The sequence below is a fragment of the Epinephelus lanceolatus genome, chromosome 18, assembly GCF_041903045.1.
Source record: "Epinephelus lanceolatus isolate andai-2023 chromosome 18, ASM4190304v1, whole genome shotgun sequence".
Classification (NCBI taxonomy): Eukaryota; Metazoa; Chordata; class Actinopteri; order Perciformes; family Serranidae; genus Epinephelus; species Epinephelus lanceolatus.
In genome coordinates, this window is record NC_135751.1 from 6,692,989 (window position 1) to 6,708,030 (window position 15,042).

A 15,042-nucleotide genomic window follows, 5' to 3' on the forward strand; every position below is an offset into this window, starting at 1 on the left:
TGTGTCCTACAGGCAAAAAGCACTTCCATTGTAACTAAGAATGCAGATGAAATAAACGAAACGAAACAAACAAGCATATCTGAAACCAACAACCAGCAGTCTGTTCATCGCAAAGCCTTTCATATCCTCTTGTGAAAGAAATAGTCTTTCCGGTACCATTACGTGTCTGAGCAGTTAGGCCTCCAGGCAGCTGCCCAGACCAGAAGAGAGTTTGCAGATGTCTTACGCACACAAAAACTTAAGAAACTCTCATCAAAAACATAAGATGACAAGATCTTTAAAAATACTGTGGCAGCTATTAATATGCTGAGTATAAAAATGACAGTTTTCCTGGGCACAAATGAGTTGAAATGAGAGTGACCTTGTTGGATCAAAGTAAAATCAGCCCTCTGCTCCTCTCTAAGTGCTTTTTAATAGCTGTTTTCAGCAACTTATCATTTTGTCAGTTATTTATGAACTTGAATTTAAACTCTGTTTAATGTCCCTTCATAAAATGTAGATTTCTCTAATAGTGAATACTGACACAAACCTATGATATATTTACCAAGCTGAGCTTTGTCTTTAATAATAGTGTCTGATTTGTTTTCCCGCATTGTTTAAATGGGATGATCTGAAATGTAGAGTCGGGCTGCCCATTTTGCTCAGTGTCGTTTTCCGGGTTGTTTTTTGATCAACTTATGAACCAATTGCCTGAAAAACAATACTGAGGGTTTACAAACGCCCATTATTTCAGCATCACTCGTTCAGCCCGTCAGAACCCGACGACACATGTACAACATCCTCCTACTGGATGAAGCTTTGCGTCAGTCTTGATGAAAGCTGAGCTCTGATTGGGCAGTGTTCGCTGAAGGTCCCGCCCCGGTGAGCTACTCTACTGTTGGTGCTGTCTCTTCTCTTTCTCCATCTCTGGCCTTTTACGACAGCAGCTTCCTGCATCTCTCCGCTGCCTCCTGACCTTACTGCACGTACACGCAACCTGGTGAGTTTTCTTTTAAACCTTTCAATTTTAAAACTCTTACCAAGAAGCTAACAGTTTTGGTCATATTCTCTTCATGTAGAGTTCATTAGTCTACTTTAACGTACCTTTTATTGGTGCTTTTTTTTTCAAGCATTTCTTGTTGTTCCTATTCCTATCACAAACCTTTTTTTCTAAAGCCACAAAATATTACTTTGCCTCAGTAAAGTAGCTTAATAAAAAAGAAGTGTTGTTTTCTGAAGTTTTCTGGAGCTCCATTTGTATTTGGGAACTTCCTGTACTGTTCAGAGTCCTTCAGATGGTTTGGCAAGGACGCGGAAGTGCCGTCAGGAGAGACTGCTACATTGTATTACTACTGTTAATGTGACTGTAATGGAGTACAGGAGGGAAAATATCGTCGGCAAAATTAATAATTCCTAAAAGCACAGCAGCAGCTAGTAAGCGACAGGAGTCGTCTCCAGCAAAGTCTCACACTTTCTGAAAGAATGTGACAGTGATTAATCAGAGGGCGGACCGTGTCATAATGTTCGCAGTGTAATATTGTTCATTCACTTACTGTCAAAGTGGTGTCTCGAGGCCGTCAGGCAGTAGGGGAAAAAAATGGTCCTCCTTAGAAGTCCTCCGTTCACAATCCTACTGAAGTCAAAGGGGAACTACGCCCATTTTCAAAATTCATACATGTTATTCCTATGATTTAAGACAGTTCCAAAACATTAGTGAACATGAACAACTCCTAAATGCGAAAACTAGAGTGTTAAAACTCTAAACTGTGTCATAGGGTATAAAGTGTGGAACTGCTTCATAGTAGGGATTGGCATTTTAAGTACTTTCCAGTACTTGTTGTTGTCCTTAACATTACATAGGTAAAACCAGGGGTAGGCAGTCTGCAGCTCTGCAGCCACATGAGTCCTTAAAGCCCTTCTCCAGTGACCCTCTGTGGCCTTAACCAAAAAAACTATATGGAAATGACTGTTGTGTTTTTTTAACATTTTAATTTTCATTTATCAGTGTTGTAGGCCTAAAGAAATTCTTACATTCTCTAACTGTAAAAATGTGAAGCCTATATACCAAATAATGTTTTAACATGTCAACAACTAAAATGCACATAATACATCTACTGCCTGGAACCTGAAAATTTTGCCGGGGGTAAGGATTTACAAAGAATGTGTTCAGATGTTGCTTTTCTGTTGTGATAAGAGAGAATAAGGAGGGTGAAATACAAAATACTCATGAATAAACAGGTAAGTAAACTAAAAAACACAGCAACACTATAATCAGGTGAGGAGATTAAAAAATATACTGTATAAATGAATAAATAGAGCAGTTCAGCTATTTTTCTCACTTGCTTGATTCCTCATGGAGTGAAGAATGCTTTTAGTAAATAGCTATCAGACCTTGCAGAGAACACGGTTTTAAAAGAAAGAAAGAAAAAGTACTGGCTGTCTCGTAACATTTCCTTATCAGAAGTTGAGAATAGAGTGTAGACATATTGTGGTTTGATTTGTTAAGACTGCACAATATCCTTCTGTTTCCGATATATGAAGTTATTAAGAAAAAAGTAAATATTTGTCTCTTTCTTTCTCTTCTTATCTCCATCCCAGCCAACATGACTCATGCGTATCCATTTCTGGGAGCTGAGCAGAAGAAGGAGCTCAGTGATATCGCTCAGAGGATTGTGGCTCCTGGAAAAGGCATCCTGGCAGCTGATGAATCCACAGGTACAACTGCAAAGGAGAGCAGAGTCACACTCATTCTGTTGACAACAATGACCAACAGTCCAGTCCAGTAACGCAGTAATCACAATAAAAACTGTTAGAATATCTATCTGCTGGGTTGATACTTTCAATTGAAGACATTTGGGTTTTTGTAAAATTACTGTAACTGCTCACATTAGTAGAATCTGCTGAAAATATAAAAGCACATACAGTGTACCCCGTTAACCAAGAAGCAACCTCCAGGGCTGAAGAATCAAAGTGCCAAAAACTGCAGTTCCTCTAATGGCCACTTTGAGGCAGGCTCCAAGAGCGAGTCAGTTCGTATGGACCCCCATGTTAACATGCCCAAGTTTACAGCGGAAACAAGCATGCTTACAGCCTGGTACAAAAAACTGTTTTGGTCTCTATAGCAAATTTCCCTGTTCATGACCACTGATGACCACTGAGAGCATCAACTAATAGCCCTAAATGACGACTAAAATAGGAAAACTCTTCGTTGGGGGCAGCCCTAAACATTACCATGGCATAACCCCTGATTCACAAAGTACAGGCATAGCCATAGCTGTCACTATTTCAGTTTGTCTTTTAGTTCATGAAAGTTAATTGCAGTGGTTTTGTCATCTAAAGAAGTCTCATTCAGTGTTTGACTGTACCTAAAGACCTGTTTTTTTCCAGTAAGTACATTTTGTTTTAACGGTTTTAAGCCTGTTGTTAGCAATAATTAGCATTAGCATGCTCACAGTTAACTATAGCAGTAAATACTCTGTGGTAACTAAGCCAGCAGCTAGGCTCAGGGTTATTACAACCCTCTTGTCCATTTAAGGTCACTTCTGGTTCCCAAAAAAACAAGATGGTGATAGCCAGAATGCCAAAACGGGAGTACACTAACCACTGGATGATGTCATGATCGCTACAAACCTTTTTTTATGCAGTCTATGCCACTAACATATATCTTTGTAATATAGTATACCATACCTGAGTGATACATCAGCATGGCTGATACTATTGAGTTGAGCTCCTCTCAGGTGTATCACGTTCGATGTAGAAATTAATTTTGGCATTAATAAACAGAAATGCCCAAAATATGTTTGAGGTTATTTTAAAGACGTTTGTCTATCAGAGAGCACTCACAAGTTGGGTGAAGTTGTGCCAGACACCCTCACCCTTTGTCTCTAACTGTACCCACCTTTTCCCTGTTTCCTGGCACCTCCAGGCAGCATGGCCAAGCGCTTCCAGAGCATCAACGCTGAGAACACGGAAGAGAACAGGAGGCTTTACCGCCAGCTCCTCTTCACCGCCGATGACCAGGTCAACCCCTGCATCGGTGGCGTCATCTTCTTCCACGAGACGCTCTACCAAAAGACGGACGATGGCAAGCTCTTCCCCCAGCTGGTCAAAGAGAAGGGCAGTGTGGTGGGCATCAAGGTGGACAAGGGTGTGGTTCCCCTCGCAGGCACCAATGGAGAGACCACCACTCAAGGTACAGAAGTGCTCTTTACTACAGTGAGGGCAGTAAGATGTATAGTGTGTATATATATATATATATATATATATATATATATATATATATATATATATATATATATATATGTATATAGCAGTATATGTATGCTCAAAGCAAATGTTGTCAAGGGTTATTATACGCAAGTCCCAATCTGATCTCATAGTTTGGGATTTGGGGCCAGTGAAGGAATTCTTTAACTAATCGGGATCAGCTTTTTAGCTATACAGAGGAGCTGATCCTTTAACATCAGCTGTCACACAGGTGGTTTTATGCAGAGTGCAGCTGTCTCCAACTCTCCGCTCGCCTTTTCTCCTCCACTCAGCTCCTAAGTGTGTGTAAGAGCAGGGTCTGAGCCCTGCCCGCAGTAAAACACAACATGCCATAATTGACAGCAAAAATGCAGTATGAGACTGTTCATGTATGTTTTTTTTGCCAAAATTATGAGCACTTGTTTCATTTCAGCTCAGTGTGAGAGTCTTGTGCTGTTGATGATGCTTCACTGCAGGCAGAGGACAGATAGACAGCAGTGCAGAATCAACAACAACCACAATCACTACCCACTGCAAAGTGCAATAGAAGCTCCAGGAGCAAAAAGCCAATATGTGTAATTTATTAATGTAGCTTAATCTTTGCAAAAGATGTACAGAGGACGAAAATAAACACTCAGTGGAACACAGCTTATTCAGGTAACTCAGGCAACAGGTGCACCAAAACAGCAAACACTGGAGAGTAGGCTACTCTCTTAAAGGAACAGAGACATTCCCTTGAGACAGCGACAGAGGCACCTTAATGTTTGCCCTTTTGGCTGATTGCTTTACTGCTTGCAGAACTTCCCATAGTGAGACCAAGTCATGGATGCCATTATACATACAGTACAGGCCAAAAGTTTGGACACACCTTCTCATTCAATGCGTTTTCTTTATTTTCATGACTATTTACATTGTAGATTCTCACTGAAGGCATCAAAACTATGAATGAACACATGTGGAGTTATGTACTTAACAAAAAAAGGTGAAATAACTGAAAACATGTTTTATATTCTAGTTTCTTCAAAATAGCCACCCTTTGCTCTGATTACTGCTTTGCACACTCTTGGCATTCTCTCCATGAGCTTCAAGAGGTAGTCACCTGAAATGGTTTTCCAACAGTCTTGAAGGAGTTCCCAGAGGTGTTTAGCACTTGTTGGCCCCTTTGCCTTCACTCTGCGGTCCAGCTCACCCCAAACCATCTAGATTGGGTTCAGGTCCGGTGACTGTGGAGGCCAGGTCATCTGCCGCAGCACTCCATCACTCTCCTTCTTGGTCAAATAGCCCTTACACAGCCTGGAGGTGTGTTTGGGGTCATTGTCCTGTTGAAAAATAAATGATCGTCCAACTAAACGCAAACCGGATGGGATGGCATGTCGCTGCAGGATGCTGTGGTAGCCATGCTGGTTCAGTGTGCCTTCAATTTTGAATAAATCCCCAACAGTGTCACCAGCAAAACACCCCCACACCATCACACCTCCTCCTCCATGCTTCACAGTGGGAACCAGGCATGTGGAATCCATCCGTTCACCTTTTCTGCGTCTCACAAAGACACGGCGGTTGGAACCAAAGATCTCAAATTTGGACTCATCAGACCAAAGTACAGATTTCCACTGGTCTAATGTCCATTCCTTGTGTTTCTTGGCCCAAACAAATCTCTTCTGCTTGTTGCCTCTCCTTAGCAGTGGTTTCCTAGCAGCTATTTGACCATGAAGGCCTGATTGGCGCAGTCTCCTCTTAACAGTTGTTCTAGAGATGGGTCTGCTGCTAGAACTCTGTGTGGCATTCATCTGGTCTCTGATCTGAGCTGCTGTTAACTTGCCATTTCTGAGGCTGGTGACTCGGATGAACTTATCCTCAGAAGCAGAGGTGACTCTTGGTCTTCCTTTCCTGGGTCGGTCCTCATGTGTGCCAGTTTCGTTGTAGCGCTTGATGGTTTTTGCGACTCCACTTGGGGACACATTTAAAGTTTTTGCAATTTTCCAGACTGACTGACCTTCATTTCTTAAAGTAATGATGGCCACTCGTTTTTCTTTAGTTAGCTGATTGGTTCTTGCCATAATATGAATTTTAACAGTTGTCCAATAGGGCTGTCGGCTGTGTATTAACCTGACTTGTGCACAACACAACTGATGGTCCCAACCCCATTGATAAAGCAAGAAATTCCACTAATTAACCCTGATAAGGCACACCTGTGAAGTGGAAACCATTTCAGGTGACTACCTCTTGAAGCTCATGGAGAGAATGCCAAGAGTGTGCAAAGCAGTAATCAGAGCAAAGGGTGGCTATTTTGAAGAAACTAGAATATAAAACATGTTTTCAGTTATTTCACCTTTTTTTGTTAAGTACATAACTCCACATGTGTTCATTCAAAGTTTTAATGCCTTCAGTGAGAATCTACAATGTAAATAGTCATGAAAATAAAGAAAACGCATTGAATGAGAAGGTGTGTCCAAACTTTTGGCCTGTATTGTACATGCCCGTGGATGCAGTTTAGACAGTCTGTTGACCCGTGAGATTAATCTGTTTTAGCACTGATCTGTTGCAGGTATTCTCAACAGTGACAAAATACACAAACAACAAAGATTGTTGTTTGTGATAGCACTGTGGATTAGAATTTATGTAGTAGTTTACACATTGTACGTCACATTTCCTTTGCTATCTAACACTGTCTGTCTCTTTCTCTCTCACTCTTACCTGGGATTCCTCATCTCTTTATCTTTCTTCTGGGTTTTGTTCACGTCTCCTTTCCCCTGCAGCTGCCCCTCAGGCTACCAGCTGTACAACAAAGTTACTACCAAACTCCTCTTTTTCCTCTTCCGACCTTTAGTTGATCCAGATTCATGCAAATATGAAACACTTTTAAAATAAAATCTGTGTGGCTGTCATGCAGTCTCTGTTGTTGTTGTTGTTGTTGTTGTTTGAGGTGGTTACACAAATAACCCTAGCTCCAAGCTCTTAGGGTAAGCCTACCTGAAACTCCTACTAGTTAATCAGGTGTGAGCATTCTCAGTGACCATAGTATTAACATTCATAATTAAATTCTTAACAAAGAAATTAGATATCAAACATCCAATTCAGCTTCTGTTTACCTGCACCTGGAGCACAGCAGCAGAAAATGAACAGGGTTTTGGAAGTACTCATGAATGTTTAATTTTCAATATAATAACTAGAATCTGATGAGCAGCATTGGAGCTGTATTTGGCTAACAAACTCCTAATATGTAGTGACTGAGCTAAATTCTATAGCAAATACAAGAATGGTTGTATTTGTGTTGACTTTGGAAAGATTTCTGTTATTGCTTACAAACTGTCAGATGTCTTTTCTTGCCTCTGTTTCCACGCCTTCCATCACTCAAACCCGCCTTTTGTGCTGTTTCTCTGTCAGGTCTGGATGGGCTCTACGAGCGTTGTGCTCAGTACAAGAAGGATGGCGCCGACTTTGCCAAGTGGAGATGTGTGTTAAAGATCACCCCCACCACACCGTCCAACCTGGCCATCATGGAGAACGCCAACGTACTGGCCCGCTACGCCAGCATCTGCCAGATGGTTAGACACACACGCACACGCACTGAAACACACAACACGCATTTACATTCGTAGTACAGTGATGCAACACATCCATTACACAACCCAGTTAGCCCATCAGGTTCCTTCTAACTGTGTAACAGTTGGTACACAAGTCACAACCCCAAGAGAGGAAGTGCTATTGTCTGTTGTCATGACACTGGTTGCTATGTTCTCTTCCATCCACTGTTTCCTCAGCATGGCATCGTGCCTATCGTGGAGCCTGAGATTCTTCCAGACGGTGACCACGACCTGCAGCGCTGCCAGTATGTGACTGAGAAGGTGAGTGATGGAGGGAACAGATCCAACAGGGGACGGGGTGGGGGGTGTCAGCTGTAACAGATGGAGAACTTGACGGAGATTGACCTTTGAAATTATTGTGGATTACCTCTGATATGATGGCTTGGTTGCAACTGTGACTCTTACTAATGCAGGAAAATGTTGTCATCACCCTGAATGCGGCATGTTGTCAGTAAAACAAATGTGTGCAGGCAGGCCAGCAGTCTGGTTTATGTGGCACATATTTTCATTCTGATTTGAGCTGTTTGGATCATGTCTGGTCATGTTTGCTGCTGCTGGTATGGATGTCAACAAAGGCACACAAAAGGCGTTGCGGTGGAGTTAACAGTGAAGGCACTGGAGTTACATGTTTCACAGCAGCCTAAGAACACTACAAATGCAATCTAGTTCTGAGTACTGTGCCAGCCATAAAGCTGTTCAGAAGGGTTTTTTTTCATAGCAAAAGCAAAAAAAACCCACTGAATTTTGATTGTTTGCCATAAAATGATTGGCTCAGTCAAGGGCAGCAATGGATGTCAGCTGTCTACTTCATCACCACCTCCACAGTTTTAGCTACTGCCAGCATCAGTGATAAAATATATTCACTTTTAACGCCACTATGTTTGGAATTTAGTGTGATTATAACAGCTTTCAAATCATTTTGATGTTTTTTTTATCACAATATTATGAGACATTCCTGGTGAAACCACATTTCATGGAAATATATTTAATAATTGCTGTGGTGTTTCAGTCTAAACCACCAGTGTCAAATTCATGGTGGGATGAGGGGAGGAACACCAAAGTCAGTAGATTCATCCTCTGGGGACCGTGAATGGATCAACACTATTTCATAGCAATCCATCCATCAACTGTTGAGATATATTTCTATCTTGACCAAAGTGGTAGACCCAATGACCAACATTGCCATTCATCCAGTCTGTTTAGCCATGCTAGCTGCTTGGGTGTAGGACACAACAACATCCGAGATAGAGAAATATTACACAACAGTTTTACGTTAATAAACTGTATTTCACTAGCAAGGACCACGCCACAACGATATGCAGTTTAAAGATTTAATGAAGATGTAATTGTCAGAGAAATGGTTATGAATGGGGGAGTGCAGATTTGCAGATGAATGAACGGGATGGAGATGACGTCATCGGAGGGTCGGACTGGGTGAGGTGTAGATGTGGGCGGAGAGACTCAGTGTGGGGGTTCCGTCTCGTGTCCTGATGAGCCCGTGCTGTTAGGAAGCTCCCCAGTCGATGCCTAGAATGAGATGAGGAGAGGTACACAGCAGATTGACAAGGGAGAGGAACAGAAGGGGAGGGAGGGTGGGTTCGAGAGATCTGACAGGCCTGTGGTAGCGCTGTGCTGGTATATATATGTTAGTCAGGTGATTAAAGGTGTGGTTGAGGCGTGGTCCTGCTCCTGAACCAAAGTTAAACAATTAACTCCATTTGTTGCTTTCAGCTTTTCAGGCATGTTTCATTGAGTTGAGGGACAGGTATTGAAGTACTACATTTTCTATTCTTACACAAAGTGACTTTACAAACTCACAGCAGCCATTCTGCTGTCAGACCTGTGACTGTTTATGAAGTAGTAAGGTTTTTTTGGAAGCAGGGGAATGGAAATCAGCTTTCCTCTCTGTCTTCTAGGTGTTGGCAGCTGTCTACAAGGCACTGTCTGACCACCATGTCTATCTGGAGGGAACACTGCTCAAACCCAACATGGTGACTGCCGGACACTCCTGCCCCACAAAGTACAGCCCTCAAGAGATTGCTATGGCAACTGTCACCGCCCTGCGCCACACTGTGCCCCCTGCAGTGCCAGGTGAGATGGACATATAAATATCTGCAATCATGGTTATCACAAGTTTACCTTAATTCCACCTGACCTTCCTCCTTTCCATTCTCCTCTCCACACAGGTGTGACCTTCCTGTCAGGCGGTCAGAGTGAGGAGGAGGCCACCCTCAACCTGAACGCCATCAACCAGTGTACACTGCACAGGCCCTGGGCCCTCACCTTCTCCTATGGCAGGGCCCTGCAGGCCTCAGCATTGAAGGCCTGGGGAGGCAAGAAGGAGAACGGCAAGGCCTGCCAGGATGAGTACATCAAGAGAGCCCTGGTAAGGAGGAAGGAGAAGAGAGATGCAAAAACAGAGTAAAGTGGCACTTGTAGTTTAGTTTAAGCATCCACAACTAAATAGAAATTCTTGTTTAAATGGTACTTTGTACACATTTATTGATACAATACACAAATTGGTCATTGTGTGTGACTGTGTGTAAGTCTGTTTGCAGCTAATTTCGCAAACTACTGGACCAGTCAGCCTAATATTTTGTGAGCACATTTTTGACTATATGCTCAAGGACCTCTCATGGTTGCGGTAATTCAAAGTTGTTTAAAAACTTGTTTTAATGACTGTTTTATACTGTCATGAACTGCTGACTCCTCACTCCTCTTCAACACAGTCGGGATCACAAGTTCTCCGTAAATTGTCCTTGCTAAAAATAAGAAGCCTACTATCTGTTGCAGGCCACATTTTGGCCTTTGCCATGACTAAAAATCTGACATTCACTGAAAAGTTTGGTCTTATTTTGAACCAGAGTATCTGCAGATTAATTCCAAACCCAGTGTGTGATGATCCACCAAAGCTAGGCATGATGCAAAATGAATGTCAGTTATTATTGACATACAGTATTTTTGGAGGAAAACTCAGTCTGCTCTGTGCACATCACACTACAGCTTTGTCAAGAATAGACGAGGCCTGTATTTTTTTGGGAAGCTTGAATGCACTGCTGGAATTACAAAAATCGTCTCGTGGCCATGGTGGAGATCTGCACTCTACTGGGTGCACTTTTTTAGTTTGTCATCTTTCTTTGTTTTAATACCTCCGCAGACGGGGAATAGCAGTGGCAGGAGGCATTATGTTTTTCAGGTTGTCCATCCATCCAGCAACTCTCAAGCATCTGTCTGTCTGTCCGTCTCATTCTCATGAACGTGATATTTGAAAAACACCTTGAGGGAATTTCTTCATATTTGGCACAAACGTCCTCTTGGACCCAAGAATTAACTGATTAGAACTTGGTGGTCAAAGGTCAAGGTCACAGTGACCTCAAAAACATGTTTATAGCCATAACTCAAGAACAGAAGGGGAGACATTTGATCATATACTGAACTGGTGACAATAATATTGGGTGCCCACCTTGAAACTGTGCTGATTGTACAGCTGTGCTGTGTGTGAAGCACCCATGTTTTTTAATTTACAGCTTCTTTGCCGCAACATCCATACATGGCTACATATGAGTCTGGACAGACATGGATGTAAACTGTAACTGCAACTTGACTGGTTCATGTAGCATACAACCACGTTGCAGTAATTCTAGTTCTTGTCATTCTTACTTATGTATTGTACTGTATTTATGTACATACAGTATGCACACACCGTATAAGGGTACCCATACTTGTGCTGGCATGTACAGTTTGTTCACATGTCTATGTTTGTATTGTGACTGCTATACACATGGAGGAAAACTCAACAAAACATTCTTTCACACACACACACACACACACACACACTCACTCAAAACATGTACTTTAACCTGCTGAAAAGAAGAACATCAGCAGTCATGAGTTCTATCCTAGTAATATAAAGTCATGAAAAAGGTGATTACGTTTCACAAACAATAGAAAAAAATCATGTTTTGATGAATCCCTCTTTGTTTTGTGTTTCTCCACAGAATAACAGCAAGGCAGCTATGGGGCAGTATGTGTCCTCTGGACAGAAGGGAGCTGCAGCTCAGGAGTCTCTGTTTGTGGCCGACCACGCCTACTGAAGTCAGCCAGGCTCCTTCTCCTCAACACACTTCAACCCCATTCCACCCAGTCACCCCACTTCACCCCTTCCCACCACATTCAGCTTGAACCTGCTGCCTGAAATGTCCTGAGTCATACAGATTAACCGACAATCCAACAACATATTATTTCATCGATGGTGAGAGCCTGATGATGTCCTGGATAAAAAACCATCATGATTTGTAAAAGTTGACGCCATTACCCATCAGCCCAGTGTAAACACTGCAGCTTCATCCTCACTTTGAGTTTGACTTTGCACCTGTAAAGTCAGTGTTACTGTACTGCCTGACTGAGTGTGTTTGTCACTTTATTTTGAGTTTATGCACTTAAATCCCACAAAGAGAATGAGGAAGTCCCCCTTCATTGTCCTCAGTTTGTAGTTCAGTCTGAGATTTCTAACATTGTCCTAATAATTCTGAAGTTAATGTGCCTTCATTATTTAACTGAACCAACTGCTGGAGGGAGACTTTGTGCAGGAAAAGTATAATGAATCTACAGTATTAGTAGATACACTGGAAAGAGATTCAAATTAAAATATTCCACAACTAATCATGTCATGTGTTGTATTTATCAGTTTGTGGTGCCGTACTGTCGTCAGACCCTTCACCTCAACCTACATACAGTACATAAACACTGAAAGGAGCGGATACGACTCTATTCTAAACCTTCTTTGCTAGAAATTTGTTTCAGATTTCTGATTTTCCAGTTCTACTAGCACAATATAGTGTGGGTATTAAATAAAAAGTAAAATTTACCAATCTCATACAAACTGTCCGTATAATAATGTCTCTGTACAATCCCCTGCTGTAGTAACGATATGCCAGATATATTAGCTTACATTAGCTGCAGTGGGAATTAGCCTTACATTACATCTCTGTTGTGAGTCACAGCCTTAGGTTACCACGCAGTTTGCATTTTATAATTCCTTTCTTTTCCAGACTCAAATTCTAGACTTCAGATATTTCAAACCATATTTGACATCTGAGTTCAAAAAGCAGAGCAGCAGCCCCTTTTACGGTACCATTCCTGTAAAATGAGCCTGGAACTCCTATCCAAGGAAAACCCAAAGTAAACAGAAGGCTGTTCCTGAACTATTGGAGTACATGCATATACATGGTGTCATTTGAAAGGGAACATATTTACGTTTTTCTCAAATAGTCAATCAGTGTGATACTGGCACTGAGTAATGGTACACACTGAAGTACAACCCCAATGCCAAAAAAGCTGGGACACTATGTGGAATGTAAATAGAAACAGAATGCAATGATTTGCAAATCATTTACAACCTATATTCCACTGAATACACATACAAGATATTAAATGTTCAGTCTTGTAACATACTGTGTTTTTTGTAACATTGTTCTGAATTTGCTGCAACATGTTCCAAAAAAGTTGGGACAGGGGCAACTTAAGACTGGGAAGTTGTGGAATGCTCAAAAACACCTGTTTGGAACATTCCACAGGTAGACATGTTAATTGGTAACAGATTAAAGTATTGTGATTGGGTATACAGGGGCATCCTCAAAAGGCTCAGTTGTTCACAAGCAAGGTTAGACAAAAACTGTGGGTAAGCACTCTATTGTAACAATGCCACCCTCTTGGCCAGGTTGCTCTTGAAAAAGATTTTAAATCTCATTGTGACTTCAACGTTGTTTAATAAAGGATACAGTTTAAGAACAACTTTTCTCAGTGCATACTTATAAGAAATTAAGGGATTTGACCATCTACAATCCATAATATCAAAAGTTTCAGAGAATCCACAGAAATCTCTGCACTTAAGGAGCAAGACTCAAAACCGAAATTGAATGCCCATGACCTTTGCCCCCTTAGGCCGCACTGCTGTAAAAACCAACATGATTGTATAAAAGGTATTACTACGTAGGCTCGAGAACACTTTGGAAAACCATTGTCAGTAAACAGAGTTTGTTGCTGCATCTACAAATGCAAGTTCAGACTCTGCCATGCAAAGTGAAAGCCAAGAACATCCAGGACATCTGCCGACTTCTCTGAGCCTGGGCTCATCTGAGATAGACTGACACAAAGTGGAAAAGTGAACTATGGTATTAAAAGTCCATATTTCAAAGTGTTTCTTTTTTTTTATTTAAATAACGGACATTGTGTCCTTCGGGTTTCAGAGGACAAGAATCATAAATTTTCTACCATTCAACCAGCTTCTCTGATGGTATGGGAGCATGTTAATGCCCATGGCATCATGAGTAACTTGCACATCTGTAAAGGCACCATGAATGCTGAAAGGTGCATACAGGTTTTGGAGCATCATATCCTGCCATCCAGAGGACGTCTTTTTCAGGGATGTCCCTGCTTATTCCAGCAAGACAATGAGCAACATTCTGCACATGTTCCAATAGCATGGCTTTGTAGTAAAATAGTGCAGGTACTAGACTGACCTGTCTCCTATCATAGAGTGTGTTATGAGGTGCAAAATATGACAACAGAGACCCTAGTGTTGAGCAACTTAGGTCACACAGCAAGAAAGGGAAAGAATTTCACTTTCCCAAACACAGACTCTCATTTCCCAAGTTCCCAAATACTGAGTGTTGTTTAAAGAAAAGGTGATATAATACGGTGCTACACATGCTCCTGTTCAAACTTTATTCAAACAATGTTGCAGGCATCGAATTAAGAACTGAATGTAGCTCAAAAAGGATTTTGTTGGTGGAGAGTCTCATAGTACTTAATTACCATGACCTGGATGACTATTGTAGGTAACTGGACTTGCTTGAGTTTCTTGAAGACACTTCACCTCTCATCTAAGAGGCTTCTTCAGTTGTAACTGACTGGTGGAGAGTCGCAGGCTGTGTGGGTGTAAACCCTTGCAGAGTTGTTAAGGTCACATGTGGGTATTAAGTTGTCTGGGGAGGGATCTCAGGACTGCATTGTAGGTAGGTGATAAGTGGTGTCGTAGGCCATCTCCACTGATTAACGATGGTTGTTCCAGTTTTGTCAAACTGCAATGACCATCGTTAGACAGAGCTAGCCTACTGGTCAGATCTACAGACCAAGATCTACAGACCAAAAAGAGAAGCAGGCCCTTCTCTCAACCCAGACTCTCATTTGCTATTGTATGCTATAGAGAGGACATGGAGGCTCCTATTGGCTC

The 15,042-nt window shown here is 41.7% G+C and overlaps 1 protein-coding gene across 1 annotated transcript; it reads left to right on the forward strand.

The window, feature by feature from the left end:
- The first annotated feature begins 839 nt into the window (after positions 1–839).
- On the forward strand, positions 840–12,470 carry LOC117268228 (fructose-bisphosphate aldolase A-like). Its single transcript, XM_033644480.2, has 8 exons — positions 840–979; positions 2,578–2,694; positions 3,905–4,171; positions 7,609–7,769; positions 7,986–8,069; positions 9,725–9,899; positions 9,995–10,194; positions 11,807–12,470. Exons 2-8 carry the CDS (start codon positions 2,583–2,585, stop codon positions 11,900–11,902), a joined length of 1,095 nt encoding a protein of 364 aa, XP_033500371.1. The 5' UTR covers positions 840–979; positions 2,578–2,582; the 3' UTR covers positions 11,903–12,470.
- The last annotated feature ends 2,572 nt before the right edge of the window (positions 12,471–15,042 follow it).

Excerpts from the sequence above, each read along its gene's own strand:
- LOC117268228 (XM_033644480.2), top strand. The coding sequence starts at position 2,583 with ATGACTCATGCGTATCCATTTCTGGGAGCTGAGCAGAAGAAGGAGCTC. Across the intron at positions 2,695-3,904 it reads GGCAGCTGATGAATCCACAG|GCAGCATGGCCAAGCGCTTC; the intron begins GTACAACTGCAA and ends TGGCACCTCCAG. Across the intron at positions 10,195-11,806 it reads AGTACATCAAGAGAGCCCTG|AATAACAGCAAGGCAGCTAT; the intron begins GTAAGGAGGAAG and ends GTTTCTCCACAG.